Source organism: Myodes glareolus, chromosome 22 (genome assembly GCF_982192425.1).
Source record: "Myodes glareolus chromosome 22, mMyoGla1.1, whole genome shotgun sequence".
NCBI classification, from domain to species: domain Eukaryota; kingdom Metazoa; phylum Chordata; class Mammalia; order Rodentia; family Cricetidae; genus Myodes; species Myodes glareolus.
The window spans coordinates 36,196,011-36,216,841 of record NC_142047.1 but is presented as its reverse complement, the minus strand read 5'-3'; the positions used below and the strand labels follow the sequence as shown (position 1 = coordinate 36,216,841).

The following is a 20,831-nucleotide window of genomic DNA, read 5'->3' as shown; positions in this document are numbered from 1 at the left end:
GCTTGGGGTTAACCACGGCCAGAGGCGGCGCTTGGGTCAGCCATTCAGAGAGCTGGTGATCCCGTTAGTTCCTCGGGTAGGAGGGCGGGAAAACCCGAGCTCCCGCTCCGCCTCAGAGCAGAGGGCGGGGAGACTTTCCTTAGGCTTTATGGGCTAGGATGCAGCGGGTCTTTGCGGGGGATTTCTGGGCAGTTTGGGCATCCATCTCTTCGGATAATCTCTTTTATCTGGGCCACTTTCAGTTACGGGACGAGACGGATCTAATTACCAGCTTAAAAGATCAGTGAAAGCATTTCTCTCCTTGGAGAAAGCAATGAGAAAGGCTCTCCTTTAGTTAGGAACAAGAAGTGAAAATAGATTTCATATTTGAAGGAAGAGGTGGATTCAGTCCCCTTTAGCTGTCGGGGCGGGGGGAAGAGAACGAGTGCTCTTTCTCGAAAAAGACTGGAATGAGTCAGTGTGAGGAGGCAGGTTGCACATGTTCCTTCAGCTTGGGTGATGAATGAAAACTAGAGACAGTCCGGTTTGGGGCGAGATGAGTCAAATGCCCCAAGTTGTTCCTAGTTTAAAGGGAATTCCATAAGATCCTCTTAGATACATGGAATAGGCGGATAGTTCCCTGCAGTTTGAAGGAAAGGAAAGGCGTGCCTCTCCATTCCGGAGAGAAGAGGAATATAACCTTTCCAATTTGGAAAGAGCTGGGATCGGTCCGGGCCTGGAGGTTTCTGGGTACGTTGAAGGCAGCGTTGTCCATCCAGGCTTTCTGGGAGTGCTCAGTGCGCGTGCGCAGCTCTGGTCCGGGAGTGGGCCGGTTGGGGGGTCTCAGGTCTGGGAGATCCTGTTCCAAGGCAGCAGCGCACCGCCTCCTGCGGTTTTCATAGCCTGGCGCCGGGACCCGCGGCCTGGGCACCAGGAGCCCGTGACTGCAGCTGGGCAGCATTCTGCGAAGTAGCTGCGCTGTCTCTGCTCCCCGAGACCCCTGTCCTTCCCGCTGCCCCCCGCCCCGGGACACGGTGGCTGAATCCGAGTGTGAGGCGGTATAGGGGAGCATACTCGAAGGAGTGGGTTTCAGGACTCGCGGAAAGGAGGGCTACGCTGGGGGATTTTCCGGAGATGAGACTAACCTAGAAGAGATGGAGGAGGGGGTCCCAACAAGAGTCCTGGGCAGGGTCTCGGGGTCCGAACCTGGCCTGAGGGGTATCGGAGCCCGGATTGGGGGGAGTGAGCCCCACGTGCCTGTGACGCGGGGGCGCCGGGTAGGCGGCGGCGGCGGCAGCGACGCGGGGCCGGCGGCCGTACAGTGCCGAGAGGGTGGCGAAGCAGGCTGCAGGATGCTGCGCGCCGCACTGCTTCTGCTGCTCTGGCTGCCCCTGGCGGGGGCGGGGGACACCGACGAACCCACCCAGGAGTCGGTGCCGTTGGGTGAGCCTCCTCCAGGCTTGGCGCTCTTCCGCTGGCAGTGGCACGAGGTAGAGGCGCCCTACCTGGTGGCCCTGTGGATCCTGGTGGCCAGCCTGGCCAAAATCGGTGAGTGTGTATGTGTGTGTTCGCGCGCCCGCGCCCAGGCCGGCGGCCCGCAGCGGACCCGCCTCCAAACCCCTGGGTCCTCCGTCTTGCCCTGTGCGGGGACTTAGGCTCGAATTTCACAAATCTCGGTTCTCACCCAGTTCCTGCGCCTCTTGTCGGTCTCCCTCCTCCCCTTCTAGCTTGGTAGTTCCGAGGATTTGCCTTTCTAAAGGGCTGCCTGTCGTGCTCTCTTTAGCTCCATCTTTGAACTGTTTCCCCAGTTTCCCCTTCCCCTTGTAGTTAGTCCTCATCAGTAAACGTCAGTAAGGCCTCTGCTCCAGACATTCAGCCTCTCAGAAACCTGTCAGTAATGAGGACTCACGGGGACACTGAAGAGATGATATTCTCCTGGGAGCCCAGGCATTCTGGTTCCGAGAAATTATCCTTCCCTGGCCAAGAGTCTGAGATCTAATATCTCCTGAGATACTAACCCATCACCTTTCCTGCATCTTATCTCTCTACCCACTTAAAGATGTTGTCACCTTCTTGCGCATAGGTGTGATCCCACCCTCCAATTCACCTTCTTCCCCACACGATTTAAGAAACTTACGTTTTGGGAGGTCTTTACTGTGTTCTGACTGCCCTGGACGCTTTCTTGGATTCAGCCTCTTTCAGGCCTCACACATTGAAGATTGTGCTCACACATTCCCCCATTAGAGACACTTTTCCTTGCCTCTTCCCCCCTTTCTGACAGCCAGTATCCCTCCTCTGAACGGAGACCCTCCTCCTTTCTCTCTGTTGTTCAGGCTGTGCTGTGGGGGTGACTTAATTATAGCTGAGCGTTGCTACTCACTCTCCGTCTATGCTGGCACAGCTTGTACTCCAGTCTCACCAATGAAGCCTTCATGTAGGAAATCTCACAGCCTAGAGTTTGCCCCCCTCTCCTCCTTGGATATTGCTAGGGTACTGAGTATAATGGAGCTGGGCTAGAACTCTCCACTCCGCCTTGGCAGCCCGGAATTAATAATGGAAAATGGAACTCTAAATATCTTCAGGGAACCTGATTCTGCCAAAGAACTGACTTTTTGATAGGTCCTGGACTTGCAGGGCTGGGATTGATTCGTGCTGAGGGGAGGAGAAGGGAACCAAGGATGGGACTGAAGGTAGCAGCTTTGTCCTAACTCACCCAAGAGGCCCAGCATGGCAGAGGAGGAAAGAAGCTTCAGATTGGGTTTGTTGAGAAGCTCATGGATTGTGGAAGAGTTCCTGTCTTACTTAAGGTTTACAGCACCAAAGTCACGGATAGCTAGTGCCATTTCTAGATAGTTATCTAGTTGGATAACACTTCCTAGAGAGAAAGAAGAGGTTATCCTCTCCAGCCAAAAAAGGATCCTCAGAGGGGAAGGGAAGGATTCACAGAGTATTCTGGAACACTTTCCAGTTTCATAGCTAGAATGTCCTCCCTCCTTTCATTCAACACATACTGATATAGAGTTTACTGTGTACTAGGTAGTCTCAGGCTTTTGGGTGCAGTTTTCAAAGAACATTGCTTTGGCCCAGGGGCTCAGGTTAATAAGGACCAGTGCCTGGGAAACTGTATGGGGCATGGTCTAAGAGCCCAAGAGAGAACCATTTTAGGAACTAAGGTAGGCGAATCAATAATGTTGGCAATCCTTCTCTTACATCCTCTTCTTTTCCTAGAGACAGATATGTTACTTTTCTCCAGAGTCAAATTAATTAGTATTTGTTGGGAGCCTACTATGTATCTGACACTATACTAGGCACATTTGTGCATTTCATATATTTTATCTTTGTGATGGATATCTTTCTTATGCTAAAGAGAAGATACTGAAGTTTAAGTAAATCAAATAACTTGCCTGACAGGCTGGAGACATGGGTCAGTGGCTAGGAGCACCTCTAGTAGAGGACCCAGGTTCAGTTCCCAGCACCCACATGGCTGCTCACAGCTTATCTGTAACTCAGTTTCCAGAGGGTCTGACTTCTGCTTGTGGCCTCTGTGGACTCCTGCATTCACATGGTAGACACATACACATAAAAAATCATAAATAAAATAAATCTTTTAAAAATTTTCCTGAGATCACATCGTTAGAAAATGATATGGTCGGGCTGGAGAGATGGCTCAGAGGTTAAGAGCACTGGCTGCTCTTCCAGAGGTCCTGAGTTTAATTTCCAGCAACCACATGGTGGCTCACAACCATCCAAGATGAGATCTGGTGCCTTCTTCCGACCTGCAGGCATATAGAACACTGTATACATAATAAATAAATCTTAAAAAGAAAATGATAAGGTTAGAAGACATTTGAGATCTGACTATTATATACAAAGCTATCTGTCTGTCTGTCTGTCTATTTATCCAGACAGACTATATAGCTAACTTGGGTGATCTACCCACCTCTGCTTCTTGAGTGCTGGGATTAAAGGCATGTGCCACTGTATCCAACTACACAAAGCATTTTAAACTGAGCCAGTATAATAAAATATGCACCATCAGGTTGGGAGGCCTATAGTGCTTCTAAAAGGAGCTATGTGTGCATGTGTATATGTATGTATATAGTATAATACTATATTAACATAGACCGTGTTATATTAATAGCAAACGTTTATTGAGTGCTCACTATATATCAATATGCTAAGTGCTTTTTTTAAAAGGAGGTGAGAAAAAGTCTTGCTACATAGCCCAGGCTAGCCTTGAGTTGAATTCACTGTATAAACCAGGTTGAGGAGTTGGAAAGATGGCCTAGCAGTTCAAAAAAAGCATTGGCTGCTTTTGCAGAAGACTCCAGCTTGGTTCCCAGTACATACATGGTAGCTCAAAACTGCCTGAAATAACCCTTCTAGATTATAGACACCTTCTAGACACCCTCTACTGGCCTCCTGAGACACCAGGCACATACATGATGCACTTAACATACATGCAAGCTAATACTCATTCACATAAAATAAAAATAAAAGAATTTTTAAAAAACACCCCAAACCAGGTTTGTCTTGAGTCACATCAGTCCTCGTACCTCAGCCTTCTGAGTACGGGGTTGACAGGTGTATGCTTCTGTACTTGATTGTCTGCCTCACAACCAGTTACCGAAGACGGCATCTAGAACCTCATAACTGGTAGGCTATGCTTTGCTATCTGGTGTCTATAACTGAGCTATGTCCTGACTATATCTTGAGACAAACTTACTAAATCGATCATTGGTCTGCCCTACCAAGCCCGGCTCTAAATGCTTATAAGTAGCTTGTTTTATTTAATCTTCACAACCAACCTATTCAGTCATTATTGTTTTTATTCCCATTTTGTTGGTGAGAAAATTGAGAGTCAAAGAATGAGTCAATGGGGGACCTCGTCTTCAAACCCAAGCAGCTTAATTTTAGAGCCCCTGATATTTTTTTCCTCCGGCAGTCGTATGCATGATATAGAGAAACTGCGTAGCATTTGCTCAACTTCAGATGATTGCAATGGATAAAGGAGGAGGAGAAAAATGTGGCCAGTCCCTGAGGATGGCAGTGCAGAGGAGGGGGCATTTTCAGAAAGGTTGTGGGGGGGGCAAGCCAAAGCCTTGTAGCTACTGAGAGTTTATAGCCGTGAAGTTTGGGGAGTCTGGAGACTCTGTATTTCTTTCTTCTTCCATTGGTCCTAGAGCCAGGGATTCTAACTGGTGAGACAGTACTGTACGCCAGGGTGTGGGAGGCTAGTGCATGGCTCCCTACTGATTGTCTTCTTCTTGCATTACAGTGTTTCACCTGTCTCGAAAGGTAACATCTCTGGTTCCTGAGAGCTGCCTGCTGATTTTACTGGGCCTGGTGCTGGGAGGCATTGTCTTAGCTGTGGCCAAGAAGGCTGAGTACCAGCTGGAGCCAGGCACCTTCTTCCTTTTCCTGCTCCCTCCTATTGTGCTTGACTCAGGCTATTTCATGCCGAGCCGCCTGTTTTTTGACAACTTGGGTGCCATCCTCACCTATGCTGTGGTGGGCACACTCTGGAATGCCTTCACTACAGGTGTTGCCCTTTGGGGCCTGCAGCAGGCTGGATTTGTGGGTGAGTAATCCTAGGACCCGGGCTGTTAAAAACGAAACAAAACAAAACAACAACAACAAAAAACTTGCGGGCTCCCTTCTCCAGCTCTGAAGGTCAGATGCTGCTGGTGAGTCCCCTGGGGGCTTGGTTGTAGGTCCATCCGTCCACCTGGAGTGCACGGCAGTGCTCCAGTCCTAATTTTGGTCTCTGCCAGTTGGATCTGTGCCTGTGCAGCATGACAGCTGAGCAGGGGCCTGCTTCCCAGCTGTGTGTGGGCTGCTGCAGCAGAGGAGCCGGCAGGAGCACCTCCCTTACCTCCTGCCCTCTGTCACCGCACTGCCACTTGCCAGCCCTGCTACAGCTCGTCATTCCTACAAAGGTTTACAATCCTGGATATGCCCAAGCTATGCCAGATGGTTTCTAGTTTTTATTTTTAATAAATACACATTTTACATCCACAAAATGCTAACTGCTGTCCTAGGCAGTCTTTCCTGTTGTCTCTTCCTAAAGACTCTGGTGAGGTAAAAACTTACCTCCCTTTTTAAAAAAGATTTATTTTATTTGAATTGGTTTTTGCCTGCATCTCTATGTGCGTATGAGGGTATCGGATCCCCTGGAACTGGAATTATGGACAGTTGGGAACTCCATGTGGGTGCTAGGAAATGAACCAGGGTCCCCTGGAAGGGCAACCAGTGCTCCTCAGCACTAAGCCTTCTCTCCAGCCCCTAACTGACTTCATCTAATGGAAGGGCCAGTAGAGCTCCTTGGGTTCATTTGGTACCAGAACCTGTACTTAGCCTCCATTTTATTGAGGCTCTGCATTTAGGCCCTCTCCCAACCTCTTCTTCATTTCCTGGCTCAAGAAATCCACCCAATCTCGATACTGAACATTCAGACTTCTTGCAAGGTGAAAAGGAGAAGCTTGCAGTTCCCAGCTGGGGACTCCAGTCTTGTTTTCTTAATAAAAAGTGAAACTGTTTGGGGCAGGAAGGAAAGGGAAAACCTCAGATTCTAATCATAGTAATAATTCTAATAATAGATGGTACTGGCTCCTTACCATCTATTAGGTTCTAGCTAAATAAAGGATGTTTTGAGGTTGATATTATTTCCATTTTGTGTATTGGGAAACTGAGGCTCACGGGTTATTTGACATATTCAGGTCCCACCTATGGCACTCTCCATACTGTAATCAAACCTTCCTTTCCTGCTGAGAATTGTGTAGATGCTGCATCTGTTTGGCTGAGAACCACAGGTGTGGGAGAAACCATTTCCTGTTCTCCTGGGTAATAAAGCCAGTCGGCAGCCAATTCTGCTTGCTGGCAACTACTTTTACCATTGCTGCGGTTTTTATTACCAGCACCACCTGCATGGTTTTGCAGCCATCTTGTGAGTGAGGCAGATGAGGAGGCCTGGCTAAGAGAGATCATGTCACGGGTGGCATGATCAACATCTGGTGATTGCAAAGCCAGGTCTTAGGCACGGGCAGCTCAAGCCTCCAGGCCACAGCCAGCAGTCTCCTCCCTTTCCAAATCCCCTTTGGGTTTATGTCTCTTCAGCAGGGAAGCTGGTGGGCCGGTCACAAAGAGCCCTGATGGAGGCAGAGCCATCTTCACCAGTCAGTGCTGTCTTCCATCTCTCCCCGCTAGCCCCCAGGGTCCAGGCTGGCCTGCTGGACTTCTTGCTGTTTGGAAGCCTCATCTCGGCAGTGGACCCCGTGGCTGTGCTGGCTGTCTTTGAGGAGGTGCACGTCAACGAGACTCTCTTTATCATCGTCTTTGGCGAGTCCCTGCTCAATGACGCAGTCACCGTGGTAAGGATGGATAGCGCACTGCCAACCCCTGGCCCTAGACTGTCCTGCTCTGCCAGTTGGGTATCTGACCCGCCTTAGACCTTCCCCCGTGGCCCACCCTGGGGAGGAAAGAGGGTCTGAGCTTTCTCCTTTTCCAGCCCACTTGCCCTCTGCGGCCTCCTCCTATAGCCTGACTCTCCTCTTGTTACTCAGGTGCTGTACAAGGTCTGCAACTCCTTTGTGGAGATGGGCTCTGCTAATGTGCAGGCCACTGACTACCTAAAGGGAGTCGGTCAGTATTTCCCCGAACCTGGCCAGCAATCAGTGTCTGCCTTTCCTGGGATGTTGTCCCGGCATCGGGACAGAGGAGGCTGCTCTGATTGCCTCATTTCTTGCTCTCCTCTATAGAGGAATGGGGTCTGGGAGGAGCTTGCCCTAGGATCCTAGTCTGGGATCTTGAGCCCCAGGGAGTGTGGTGGGGGTCTGCCTCTACTTCTTACTAGGCAGCATTCCTGTCAGCCCAGCTTGGGGAGGGTCTGGGTCAGGGGTCATGCTGACAGCCCACTCCTCCCCCAGCCTCCCTGTTTGTGGTCAGTCTGGGCGGGGCAGCCGTGGGCTTAGTCTTTGCCTTCCTCCTGGCCCTGACCACACGCTTCACCAAGCGGGTCCGCATCATCGAGCCGTTGCTGGTCTTCCTCCTCGCCTACGCAGCCTACCTCACTGCTGAAATGGCCTCCTTGTCTGCCATTCTTGCGTGAGTTCTGGGGGTATCACAGGCAGGCAACTGGGAAAGGGCCCTGGAAATAGTCATATTTTACATGGCCAGAAGCAAGATCTTAAAGGATCTGTAGGCGGCACTGAGCCCCTGTGATAGTGGACAAGCTGCCCTCAGAGGAGTGTAAACCTCAGGTCGTCTTCTTGAAGAACTGTCTGGTTACCTGAAGGCTCATACTTCCTCTACCTGAAATGCAGGCTAAGCTGCCAGTATATTTCAAGACCTGAACCTCCTGGTTGCTATGGGTATAACACCCTAAAGGATGCCTCAGAGGGCTTGCAACTTGGAGCCAGAGGCACTAAGTGAGGAGCCTGGAGCTCTGTACCCATCCCAGGACGGTCCCTAATTAGCAATCTTCACGCGTCCCTGAGCTTTGGTTTGGACAATCTGGCACACTGTGATGGGCAGCACCCCGGCCCATAGCATGCGCGAGCCTGAGAGGTTTTGTCTCTCTCCCAGGGTGACCATGTGTGGCCTGGGATGTAAGAAATACGTGGAAGCCAACATCTCCCATAAGTCACGCACGGCTGTCAAATACACCATGAAAACCCTCGCTAGCTGTGCCGAAACTGTCATCTTCATGCTACTTGGCATCTCGGCCGTGGACTCTTCCAAATGGGCCTGGGACTCTGGGCTGGTGCTGGGCACCCTCTTCTTCATCCTGTTCTTCCGAGCCCTCGGTATTGCTGACACCCTCTGATTCCCTGCTCTTTTCCCCTGCCCCTTTCTTTCTCCTCTCACCCCACTACTCGTCCCTCAGTCTAAGTCCACATCCTTGTTCATTCCTAAGCTCCCCTCAGTGCTCGCCTGTCCCAACCCCTGCCAGACCTTAGCCCAGATGCTTGGTGCCATCCATTCCCAGTGTCCTCCACTGCCAACTCCTTGCTCCTGCTGGCCTCCCTCCTGCTGTAGGCGTAGTCCTGCAGACATGGGTACTGAATCAGTTCCGGCTGGTCCCTCTGGACAAGATTGACCAGGTGGTGATGTCCTATGGGGGCCTTCGGGGGGCTGTGGCCTTTGCTCTCGTCATCCTACTGGACAGGACCAAGGTCCCTGCCAAGGACTACTTTGTGGCTACCACCATTGTGGTGGTTTTCTTCACGGTCATCGTGCAGGTGGGAGTGCCCAGGAGGCTAGGTGGGGAGCGGTTCAGCAGGCCCTGGGAGAGTCTTGAAACACTTTGGGACAGGGGCTTTCCTTTCCATGGAGGGGAGGCAGGGACCTGACTTCTCAGACCTTGAGTGGAGTCGGGGAGATGCGGAGCCGAGGCCTAATTATTGGGAGAAAAGCTACAGGGAGCCGAGTAGGGCAGGGCTTACCTCCTGCCTGTTTGTAGGGGTTGACCATCAAGCCACTGGTCAAGTGGCTGAGGGTGAAGAGGAGCGATCATCACAAACCCACCTTGAACCAGGAGCTACATGAGCACGTGGGTACCAGAACCCCATCCCTCTACCTGTCCCTCTCTCGCTTCTCCTATGTTGGCAGAGTCCTGATCCAGTCCCCCTACCCACCCCCATTCTAGACTTTTGACCACATTCTGGCTGCAGTGGAGGACGTTGTGGGGCACCATGGCTACCACTACTGGAGGGACAGGTGAGGGAGCTGCCCCGAGGCTCCTTCAGCAGCAGTAGGCCCTACCAGACAGGGCAGCATGGGGGATATGCCACCCTTCTGAGAAGGGGCACAGCCAGGTTCAGGCTGGGTGACCTTGCCTGAAGCCCTTCAGTGGCACCCCAGTGTTCTCAGGATAAGACAGAGTTCCCCAGGGTGGCCTGCCAGACCCTCATGGTCCAGCACTTGCCAGATTCCTGCCCCGTTATGCGCTGTTCTGTGTTTGATGGTCTGTCTGATGATTACACAGGCCCTACTTAGAGCCTCAGAGCCCACCATGTGGTCCAAGCCTGGCCACGGAGACCATTGTATGTGTTCTGTCCACTAGAACACTGCTCCACCTTCCTCTTGCTTAGATTTGAATCACCCTTCAGATCTAACCACAGACCTTAGTTAGAGACCTCTGGTCCCCCTGGCAAGGACAAATCCCCATTATCCTTGGTAGTTTTTGTCATGGTTATAATTTTTACAGCTATTTGAAATAAGCTTAACTAATATCAGACTCTCTCCTAAAATTGTAAAAGCTCTAAGAGCTTTGGGATTCTCCTTGGCTGAGACTCATACCAAGAAAGCCAGGCCAGCGCTGGCAGTGTCCCTGCCCTGTCTGAGGAAGGGCCAGCCAGCCACACCTGGAGAATGGTACTCAGGGCTGGGCCTGGCATCCTCTGTAGGTGGGAACAATTTGACAAGAAGTATCTGAGTCAGCTGTTGATGCGGCGGTCAGCCTATCGTATCAGAGACCAGATCTGGGACGTGTACTACAGACTCAACATCCGAGATGCCATCAGTTTTGTGGACCAGGTGGGCCAGCAGTTAGCAGGTAGGCCGGCGGGGGATGGACAGATGGTCAGCAGAGCAGGGTGGTCAGGGATGACAGGCAGGCAGGCTTGTTAGCAGGGGCCAGAGAGTTGAAATTCCCAGCTGGCTCCAGGGTGTTGTGAAGTCCCAGTTGCTGAGGCCAGCCTGGTGTTGACAAGAGTCTGGCAGGCAGTACAGAAAGGTGGGGAAAGCTGGACTCCAGAGTCAACACGCAGTTCAACTGTTATCGCGTAGAGGCCAATGCTTAGATAAGTTATATTGCCTGAGCTTCAGTTTCCTCAGTGAGAAGAAAGCAGCAACAAGAATAGGACTACCTAGGTTGGTTTAAGAATTTCAGTATTGCAGTGTTTCAGAATGTGGTAAAACAAAGAACAAAATAATGCCTGGGGGTGTAGCTCGGTGGTTCAGCACTTTCATAGTGTTTGAGAACCCGAGTAACCCCCAGCTCAAACCAAAATAGAATGTTCAAAATAATTGTTAACATGCTGTTCTCTTTATTACCCTCTGTCTGGCCATCTTCATCTGATCCTTGTCTGACCTCTGTCTTGACTCCCACAGGGAGGCCACGTCTTGTCCTCCACAGGACTCGGTCTACCCTCAATGCCTAGCAGAAATTCTGTGGCAGAGACCTCTGTCACCAACCTGTTGTGAGTCCATGAGGGCCCTTCCCCTTCCTCAAGCACCTTTGCCTCTGCCCCTCCCCGCACCCGTGCTGCCCACTCCCCAGCACACATGTCCCTGCCTCCTGCAGGAGGGAGAGTGGCAGCGGGGCGTGCCTGGATCTGCAGGTGATTGACACGGTCCGCAGTGGCCGAGACCGGGAGGATGCCGTGATGCACCATCTGCTCTGCGGAGGCCTCTACAAACCGCGACGCAGGGTGAGAGCTTGCTGGGGAGTGGGTGCAGAGGCCTGTACCGAATACTGTAGAGGCACATGGTACCGGCTTATGCCCAGTTGAAGGCTGCGGATTTTGTCCTTTGCTCTTGTTGTTGATTGGGGGGGGGGGGGGGGGCGGGGACGTGCTGCACTGTCCGTCAGATTAGAAGGCGTGAATTGAGAGCTGAACCAGTTGGGACTCCAGCAGGAAGCACTTTGGATTAGAAGCTGGGTGTGAAGAAGGAGAGGAGCACAAAGGACGTGGACATTGTCCCCGAAGAGGGAGGAAGAGATAGAGGGGACGGAACCGTGAGAAGCAGGTCAGGATGGAAGCAAGGCCCTGAGAGGGGCTCTGGAACCAGTTTAACAGGGGAGAGGTGGATTAGCCCTGAGCAAATTAGGTAACTTTGAAGGTGTGGGTCTGGAAGGGCCCTTTCCCACCCAGGAGGGGATCTTCTGTAACCCCACAAGGGGGCAGCAGGCCATTATCCTGGGCCTTTTGAGATGCAAATCTATTCAGACAGTATAACAGCAAGGCTTTGAGAACACTGAGATGGAATGGGCTTATTACTCGACGTGCAGCTCTCTATGACTTCCAGTTCTGCAGAACACGCTCCGAAGGCTCCCGGGCGGCTTTCCTGACACCGGCACTCTCGCTCCAGTGCCCTTGTCTGCCCCTGGTGTCTCTGGCCACAAGAAGCCCCTGCTCCCCACCCCAGGGAGGAGCTGCTAGGGGCCTGTCTAGGGCAAGTTACAGGGACTCGCTGAATTTCCTTGTTCTAGTCTTGCTATTAATGCTGCCCAGGATCCCTGGTTTGGCTCACCAACTTAGGGCTTCATACAGTCTCCCCACTCTGCCAAACCCTCATGTCTTCCTCAGTTCATGACTGTCAAACCCACCTCATCCAACTCTTGTTTTCCTTTTAGTGTTTTTCTTTTGCAAGATTGTACTGAAGAGAATGCAATGACTCTCACTTCTCTCTTACCCAACTCTAATAATGATCTGTGCACGATTAAGCTTTTATGGTCTGTAACCCACCCCACCTGGCCCACACTTTATCTTCCAGCAGACTCCAGGCATCATGTCACCTCATTTATAAATTCCTCACTATACGACAAGAACTCTTTGTTTACCTTATTTTGTTTTTAAATTTTGGCTTCTTTGAGACATAGTCTTGCTAGTTGCCCTAGGACTGGCTTCAAACTGGAAATCTTGCCTCAGCCCCAAGTACTCTGATTACAAGTGTGAACCACCATTTCAACTGGCAAGAACTTTAAAAAATCAGGTTAGGCTAAGGAGATAGGACAGTGGTAGACCATTCACTTAGCATCCAGGAAGCCCCAGGTTTGATTCCTCAGCACTGCAAAAATCAAGTCAAATCAAATCATAATACTGTTATTATAATCTAATAATTCCTTCCATCCAAATGCCCAGTAAGTGTTTGATAAATACCTGCCTTTTCCTAGCTGGTTTACATAACTCAAGATCCAAATTAAATTCACAAATTATATTTGGGAAATATGATGTCTGTTATGAAAAATTGTAATAGGCTGGGTGGAGGTGAAACACAGCTTTAATCCCAGCACTTGGAAGGCAGAGGCAGGCGGATCTCTGTGAGTTAGAGGGCAGCCTGGCCTACAGAGCAAGTTCCAGGGCAGGCTCCAAAGCTACACAGAGAAACCCTTTTTTGAAAAGTGCCCCCCCCAAAAAAAAGAAAAAAAGAAAGAAAAGAAAAACTATAATCTCTTCTTCTGTCTCCCCTTGTAATTTATAGAAGGAACTAGATGATTTTTATTGGAGAATTTACCATCTTTCTTGACTTTGCTAATTGTGTCCCAGAGTTATTTAGCACATTACTCCATTTCTTATATCTTCTGGTTATTGAATCTGGAAGCTGATCAGATTCAGGGCTTCCAGCTATGCTCTGTACTTCTCCTTGTGTTGTGTCATGTTGGGGTGTGTGTGTGTGCACACGCGTCACCGGTGGGTTTGATTCAGTTTTTGTATAGTCAATTTAAAAAGGACTAGAGTAAGTTTGTGCGTACTTGCTAAGTGTCGTCTTATTTGATTTGGCCATCGTTCATCATTTGGATCCCATGTCTCCCACCAAATGTCTCTTTCTCAGATCCATATCATCTGAAAGCTTGCTAAGCCTGTTAATTTTATATTCATCTAAATCACCATAAATATTGAACATGATAGAGCTGAGGACAGAGCCCTGTGGCATGCTACTAAAGACTTTCCTCCAGACTGACATGGATGGAGCATTTTTGGGTATGGTTATTGGTTATTCAACTAGTTCTGAATCCGCTTAGTTGCACTATGACATAGACCCCGATTCCTTATGTTCTCTCCAGAAACTATCTCAGAGATAGTGTGTAGTTAATTAAGATTATAGCTTAAGAGAGATATAGGGCCTGGAGAGAAAGATTTGGAAGCACACACAGCAGAGATCTCCTCATTTAACCGTCCTGGAATTCCCTGAGAAGCTTGATGGAGTATTCTTGGCTTCACCTCCTAGAGATTTAGATCCTGTAGTGTGGAGCGGGACTAAGAATCTGTGTCTTTAATGAGCCCCCTGATGATTCCAATGCAGCTGGTCTGCTGCCTGCTGTTTTGAAGCTGCCGCTCATGTCACGGGGTTAGTTGAAGTGGAGAGAATGTGTAAGTTCTCTGGGGAGAGTGTTTAGAGAAAGAGAGCAGAGCCAAGAATAATACCGAGGAATGTACATGGAAGAAAGGAACGGGAGCCTGCAAAGGAGAGAAAGCAACCCTTGGAGAAGGAATAGGAGATAGTGCCCCTGCCTGGGAGAAGAAGAGCTAGTCACCATAGAGAGGTCAGGCTGGTACCTGGGCAGAGGCTTCAGGACTGGTGACCAGGGAGAAGGGAGCTCTGTGACCTGATGGAACTGGAATAGCACTTTTGGTATTTAAGGAAACACTAGACAGGAAGGAGAGTGTCCCAATCAATTTATAAGCACTTGGCCTCAAAAGGCAGAGAGCAGAGGCAGTGAAAGAACTTTAGAAACAAACAAAAACAAGGGCAGGAGCTTGTCTGCAAGCAGAGGTCAAGTGGCTACTGGTAAGAAACGTAAAGATGCAGGAGAGATAAGAGGGAGCTGAGAACTGTGAGAGGCAGGAAGGTGAGCAAGACTGAGACAGGGCCACTCTGCCCCAGAGGTGGGGTGGCATCTCCAGGTACTTAGGTAAAGAAGAAAGGCAGATGGAGATTTCAGGAAGCTCTCAGAAGTGGTTCAGAGAAACAGAAATTATGAGGAATAAGAAAGGAACCAAGCCAGACAGACGGTGGTGGTGCAGGCCTTTAATCCCAGCACTCAGGAGGCAGAGGCAGGCGGATCTCTGTGACTTCTGGGACAACTTGGTCTACAGAGCGAGTTCCAGGACAGTCAGGGCTACACAGTGAAGTCCTGTCTTGGTGAGAAAAAGAAAAGAAAAAAAACCAGATAGAATGTGAGGCACGATGAAGTGACCAGGAGAGGTCTCGACAGTCCTCTGGCGATTTCCTCCACTAGGGAGGAAAAGGTTGCTCAGCTCCCAGCAGCAGAAATAGGCAGGCTGGGTGAGTGTGCCGGGGACGCAGTCTTTAAGAGAAAGAGTTAAAAGAAGCAGATAAAGGGTTGGCTCTTAAATTATGCGCACTTGCTGGGGCCAAGAGTAGGTAGTTAGTTAGGAAAGTCCAGGTAGTTAGGACAGTCCAAAGCGTAGGACTGGTGTGGTAGTTGTAGAAATGGCTAGAAGCTGTTCAGCTGGCAGGAGGATTCTGTGTAGCTCCCCGGACGAGTGAGCCAGGGATAAATGGACTGGCAAAGGATGTGACTCTACTGTTTTATAGCAGCTCCCAGGGAACAAAGTACAGGACTTCTGCCTCTTATCGCCTCAGATTAGAGAGGGCGGAGGAAAAGGCAGCAGAGGCTAAGGAAAGCCCAGTTTGGAGGAATCATTTGTGGGGGAAAGGGAAGTTTTGCCTTGGTGAACTGCCTGCAGAGTCTCAGGCTGCAGTCCTTTTGTGTGTTTTAACTTTATTTTTTAATCCATGGCTAATTCTGGGAAAGCTGGGCTGGCAGGACCTGTGATGAACGTGTTGGGGTTGTGGCCTGGGGTTCCTGTGGGAGGCCAAGGCACCCAGCCTCACAGCAGGGTGGGCTGTCATTGCCAGTACAAAGCTAGCTGTGGCCGCCACTTCATCTCCGAGGATGCACAGGAGCGACAAGACAAGGAGGTCTTCCAGCAGAACATGAAGCGACGGCTCGAGTCCTTCAAGTCCACCAAGCATAACATCTGTCTCACCAAGAGCAAACCTCGGCCCCGCAAGACTGGCCACAAGAAGGCATGTCTTTTCTCAGGGGCACCTCCCATGGGGCTGTAGGCGGATAGCAATAATTCTGAATCCTCGCTTACTGGAACTCAGCCCAAGGACACATTTTGTTTAGTCACCTTCAGGGGTTTGATGACTGTAGTAGTTGGAGTTTTCTTTTAGGCCTGTCTGAGGCCTTTGAACTGTGTGTGTGTGTGTGTGTGTGTGTGTGTGTGTGTGTGTGTGTCTTCAGAGGGATCACTTGTTCCCAGAGGTGAAGCAAGAAAAGGGCAGAGTTCTTAGTGAGGCATTTTAGGAGCCCTTCAGACAAGGTATCCAGAGCCCCAGATAGGAAGTGAGTCATTCTTAGACTTCTCAGTTCCTGCCTGGCTGACCAAGCGATAGCGGGGTGTAGAACCGTTGTGATAGCCACCTCCCCCACAAAGTTAGGAAGGCTTGTTCTGTTGACTTTGTCATTTATAGGGTTTGTGGATGGGGTGGTCGAACCAAGGCCAGAGTCTTAGGTTTGCTTTCTGGTCCTCAGAAGGATGGTGCGGCTAATCCTGAAGCTACAAATGGGAAACCTCCTCGAGACCTGGGCTTTCAGGACACAGGCAAGCAGGGAGCTTCAGGGATGGAAGGGAGGAGGGGAAGATGTCTGCCATCCAGATCCTGGAGGGACTCCTCTGGGAACACAGCACCATGAGCTAGTCCCCTCCCCCAGGGACTAGAAAGACACACTTAAGTGTTGGGATAATTCTGATCCATGTACCATATATGACAGGATTGCTGATTATGACTGCGGACTGTTAAGGACTTGGAAAAGGTCACGGAGATGGTAGACTGGCCTGGGCCTTACAGGATAGGTGGAACCAAAAGTCTAATGTCCACCATCAAAATCTATTTCCTCCAAGCTGAATGTTAATGGCCCATCCAACCTTGTGGGTGCTAATGTTGTCAGTTGATCGGGTCTGACAAGAGAAAGAGCTGGGAGGTGTGGCCCTCATGGCTCCCTCTGAGGACTTAGCACCCTTTGATTACCTCCTTGGGCTATGCAATCTTCTCTGCTTTCCTCTCAAGCCTGACACTCTACACTAGTGCCCAGAAAGACTGAAGAAAGATGCAGGTGCCTTCGCCAACACGGGCTTTGCCTCGGGGAGGGGGCAGGAGCTAGCTTCAGGCTGTTGGGTACCGAGAAGCAGCCACTGGGTTGGCCACCCTGACTCAGCTTTGCCCTTGTCCAGCTGCTGTGATACTAGCCGTGGAGTCTGAGGAGGAAGAGGAAAGCGACAGTTCAGAGACAGAGAAAGAGGATGACGAAGGGATCATCTTTGTGGCTCGAGCCACCAGCGAGGTCCTCCAAGAAGGCAAGGCCTCAGGTAATGCCTCCCTGACAGTCTCCCTCCCTTGTACAGCCAGCTCTTCCTCTGTCGGTTCTCCTGGCCTCTGCTCCAGGAAGCGCTCTTCCTGTTTGCTAGTTTATTCACCGCCAGCATTTGCTGAGCATCTCGACTCTACCAGAAACCATATACAGCGACCTGCCTCAAATCCTCACGATACCTAAGATGGGGAAACCGATCTCACAGAGCCTTAGAGACTGGCGGATTGTCCAGAATCGCATGATAAAAACAGGACTTGAACTTGACCCACCTGACCTCAAAGACCACAGTCTGAGGAACACAAAGTGATAAGCAGATCTAAAGGCCAGCTTGCTTGTGATCCAGGCTTAGCACACCCGCCTGCCCACAGAGCTGTGAGTGAGGAGGTCAGCATCATGGGAGGAACCTGAGTTATCAAGATGGAATCCTTGTGGATAAAAAGCAGTATACATGTTTCTGCGTCTAGAGATCTCCCTCCTAATGCTAGGGTTTCAGTGGTAGTTGGCAAACACTCAGGGGGCATTGGAGAAGTAAAATATCCAGTTGGAGCCGGGCAGTGGTGACACATACTTTTAATCCCAGCACTTGGGAGGCAGAGGCAGGTGGATCTCTATAAACTCAAGGCCAGCCTTGGTGTACAGAGCAAGTTCCAGGACAACCAGGGCTGTTTCACAGAGAAACAAATCTAGCTGGGAGTCAGATGTCCTTGGTTTTTATTTTTGTTTATTTATTTTGAGTCAGGGTCTCCCAATGTAACCGAGGCTTGCTTAGCATTGCCTAGTCAACCCAGCTGGCCTCAGACTTGTGATCTTCCTGACACTGCCTCCAAAGGCTTTGGCCTGGGTCTCCTCCGTCATTGCCATGGTCTCACTGGTGGGTCAGGATGAGGTTTAGCAGAAGGCACTTTCTGAGCTGGTGCTGATGAAGGTGATCAGAGAGACAAGACGTCCTTCCTGTTTGGTTTTCCTGAGCTGTAGTTAATTGCCATCTGTTCAGTATGTCCCTTGTGAGCAACTGTTCTGAGTGCAGCCCTGTGCACAAGAGAAAGCAGAGCAGTCTGGTGCTGTCTTCCAGGAAGGTGTTTATTGAGTACAGTACAGATGAGTGTAATATGGTGACCTTGAGTGCGCTTGAGGATTCCACTTCGCTGATAATAAACTCACGTGTACTCTCTCTGTGTTCCCAGGAAGCCTCGAGGTGTGCCCGAGCCCACGCATCATCCCTCCTTCCCCAACCTGTGCAGAGAAGGAGCTACCCTGGAAGAGTGGTCATGGAGACCTGGCTGTATATGTGTCTTCAGAAACAACCAAAATTGTGCCCGTGGACATGCAGAAAGGCTGGAACCAGAGCATCTCATCCCTGGAGAGCCTGGCATCCCCTCCCTGTACCCAGCCCCCTACCTTAACCCGCTTGCCTCCGCACCCACTGGGTGTGGAAGAGACCCAGGTTCCTCTTGACATGTCTTCTGACCCTCGTTCTAGCTTCGCCTTCCCCCCGAGCCTGGCCAAAGCTGGCCGTTCCCGCAGTGAGAGTAGTGCTGACATCGCCCAGCAGCAGGAGCTACAGCCTCTCATGGGCCACAAGGACCACACTCATCTTAGTCCGGGCACTGCCAACTCGCACTGGTGCATCCAGTTCAACAGAGGAGGCCGGCTGTAGCCCAGGCCTCAGGGAGGAGCAGGATGTGGAGCCCGTGTGGGGAGTGCTCCTCAGGCAATGGGCAGAGCAGCCTGCTCAGCCTACTGTGGGGCCAGAGGGGCCTGGACTGAAGTGGCTACTGGGCCTCCTTGGGATGGGTCAGAAGGGTTTCCTGGTCTGGTTCTCACAGGAACCCTTCTCACCACTCTCCCTGCTCTGAACCCTTTCTACTTCTCCTTTCAAAAACCGGCTCAGGATCCAGTCCAGAGTTCTAGGGGACAGACCTACAAGCTGATGCCCCTTCCCTAGGGCGTCTTCCTGGACTTACTGTTGGCAGCTGTTCCCGCCCCCAAAGCAAGGGCATCTTCCTTCTGTGGACACTGGTCTTCCCTGTCCCCCAGCTCTTCTCGAGCACCAAGTGAGGACCAGTGCTCCGGTAATGAGGCTTTGTGAGGGGCTGGCTTCAGAGTGAATGGGGCAGGGTGCAACGCGGGCCTCTGCATCTTGGGCTCAGCCACGGGAATAGTCAGAGTCTCCCTCTGCATCTTGGGCTCAGCCATGGGAGTAGTCAGAGTCTCCCTCTGCAGCTTGCTTTAGCCCTCTCCTTTTGCTGCCAGATGTTGAGGCAATGGTGCCTCTTTTTCTAGGACTAGGCCCTGGGCCAGACTTTAGGTCAGAGCTGCTTCTTAGCCAGTCGGCTACTCTAGGCCTGAGTCTGGAACGTCCTGAGACTTGGTTTTGAGATTTCTGAGTAGGAGACAAAGAGGCCTCTAGCTCCTATGTCACCCCCTCAAAATTTTCCCGAAGGGAGAAGGACTCAGGTATCTTAGGGCCACTGCACCATTACCGTAGGGGCTAGGATGCCTGGCTGCAATGTTTGAACACAGCTGACTGAGTAGCAGGTGGCTTTCCTGGGGTTAGCCCCTACCTTGTGTTTTGTACCTTAAACCCAAGATACATTAAATATCTCGTAGATGGATGAGTGTCCTCAGTCCATTTGTCTCAAGCTTTCAAGGGTGGAGACAAGAAGGATCTGCCTATTCCCAGATTTTCTAGGGCAGAGAAGAGCAGGGGAGATCTTAGAACTCTTACTCCCTCTGATCCTCCCAAGTACTTCTCCAACATTATCTACCCCCCTAGCAGGAGGTGTGTAGTGGCAATCTAGCGGACCACTGTATGGGTTGGGGAAGTAGATGTCTCAGAACTGGGAGCCCACAGAATGGGAAGGGTCAGCATGGAGAACGCCCTGGAGGGCAGGGTCTAAGCTATCTAAGGGTGAAGTCTCTATGTAGGGCCACAGAGACATTGTAAATGTCAAGGAAAATGTAAGGACAGGTGTGAGCCAAATGAACAAGTGTCTCTCCGCATATGACAGGAAGTTCAGCTCTAGGGAGTTGGCTACCCTGAGAATTTATGAGACGAGTCAAAGCAGTGTGGGTCCTGAAACCCTTAGATAACAGCACCCCCCAGTCTAATTCCTACTGTGTCTCGACAATTTTTTAAAGCATCTTTGAGAATAAACACCATAAAATTTACTTATTTAAAATGCACTGTTAAGTTTTTTGTTTTGTTTTTTTAACTGGGTGGTTTTTCTGGGTATGGTGGCGCATATCTCTAATCCCAGCATTCAAGAGACAAAGGCAAGCCAATCTCTCTGAGTTCAAGGCCATCCTGGTCTCTATGTGGCAAATTCAAAGACAACCAGGGGCTACATTGAGAGACTGACTCACAACAAGATTTCCTTTTGCTATAATTGTGTAGGTATGTGTGTCACTTGTAGGTATGTACGTGAGTGCAGGTGCCCTGGGAAGCCACAGGCACTGGATCACAGGAAGCTGGAGTTGCATGTGTTTGTGACCCTCCTGACATGGGTGCTGGGAACCAAACTCCGGTCCTCTGGAAGAGCAGCAAGTGCTTTAACCACTGAGTCTTCTCCAGCCCCAGTTTTTAGTGTGTTCACATAGGTGTACAAACCTTTTCCTGATGTAAGAATAGAACGTTTTCATCATTCCCCAATGAAGCCTGGACTAAAGTCTCCTCATCCTACCCACCACACGGCCATAGCCATTCACTTCTCGTGTCTCTGGG

The 20,831-nt window shown here is 50.6% G+C and overlaps 1 protein-coding gene across 3 annotated transcripts; it reads left to right on the top strand.

Moving 5' to 3' along the window:
- The first annotated feature begins 106 nt into the window (after positions 1 to 106).
- On the top strand, positions 107 to 20,293 carry Slc9a5 (solute carrier family 9 member A5). 3 transcript variants are annotated; one of them, XM_048437130.3, is made up of 16 exons: positions 107 to 1,527; positions 5,258 to 5,560; positions 7,186 to 7,349; positions 7,542 to 7,620; positions 7,905 to 8,082; positions 8,563 to 8,783; positions 9,016 to 9,218; positions 9,440 to 9,529; positions 9,626 to 9,696; positions 10,386 to 10,515; positions 11,092 to 11,180; positions 11,285 to 11,411; positions 15,589 to 15,759; positions 16,274 to 16,340; positions 16,971 to 17,105; positions 18,292 to 20,293. In XM_048437130.3, exons 1-16 carry the CDS (start codon positions 1,134 to 1,136, stop codon positions 18,762 to 18,764), a joined length of 2,895 nt encoding a protein of 964 aa, XP_048293087.3. In that variant the 5' UTR covers positions 107 to 1,133; the 3' UTR covers positions 18,765 to 20,293. The 3 variants fall into 3 exon arrangements, with proteins under 3 accessions (XP_048293087.3, XP_048293086.3, XP_048293088.3); XM_048437129.3 differs by having other exon boundaries at positions 110 to 1,527; positions 16,271 to 16,340; XM_048437131.3 differs by lacking the exons at positions 107 to 1,527; positions 5,258 to 5,560; positions 7,186 to 7,349 and having other exon boundaries at positions 7,547 to 7,620; positions 7,991 to 8,082; positions 16,271 to 16,340.
- Positions 20,294 to 20,831: the final 538 nt, after the last annotated feature.

Bases quoted from the DNA above. Each gene is read 5' to 3' on its own strand.
- Slc9a5 (XM_048437129.3), top strand. From the start codon at position 1,134: ATGGAGGAGGGGGTCCCAACAAGAGTCCTGGGCAGGGTCTCGGGGTCC. The intron at 7,350-7,541 runs GTAAGGATGGAT...CTTGTTACTCAG, and splicing joins TCAATGACGCAGTCACCGTG to GTGCTGTACAAGGTCTGCAA. The intron at 15,760-16,270 runs GCATGTCTTTTC...TCTGGTCCTCAG, and splicing joins GCAAGACTGGCCACAAGAAG to AAGGATGGTGCGGCTAATCC.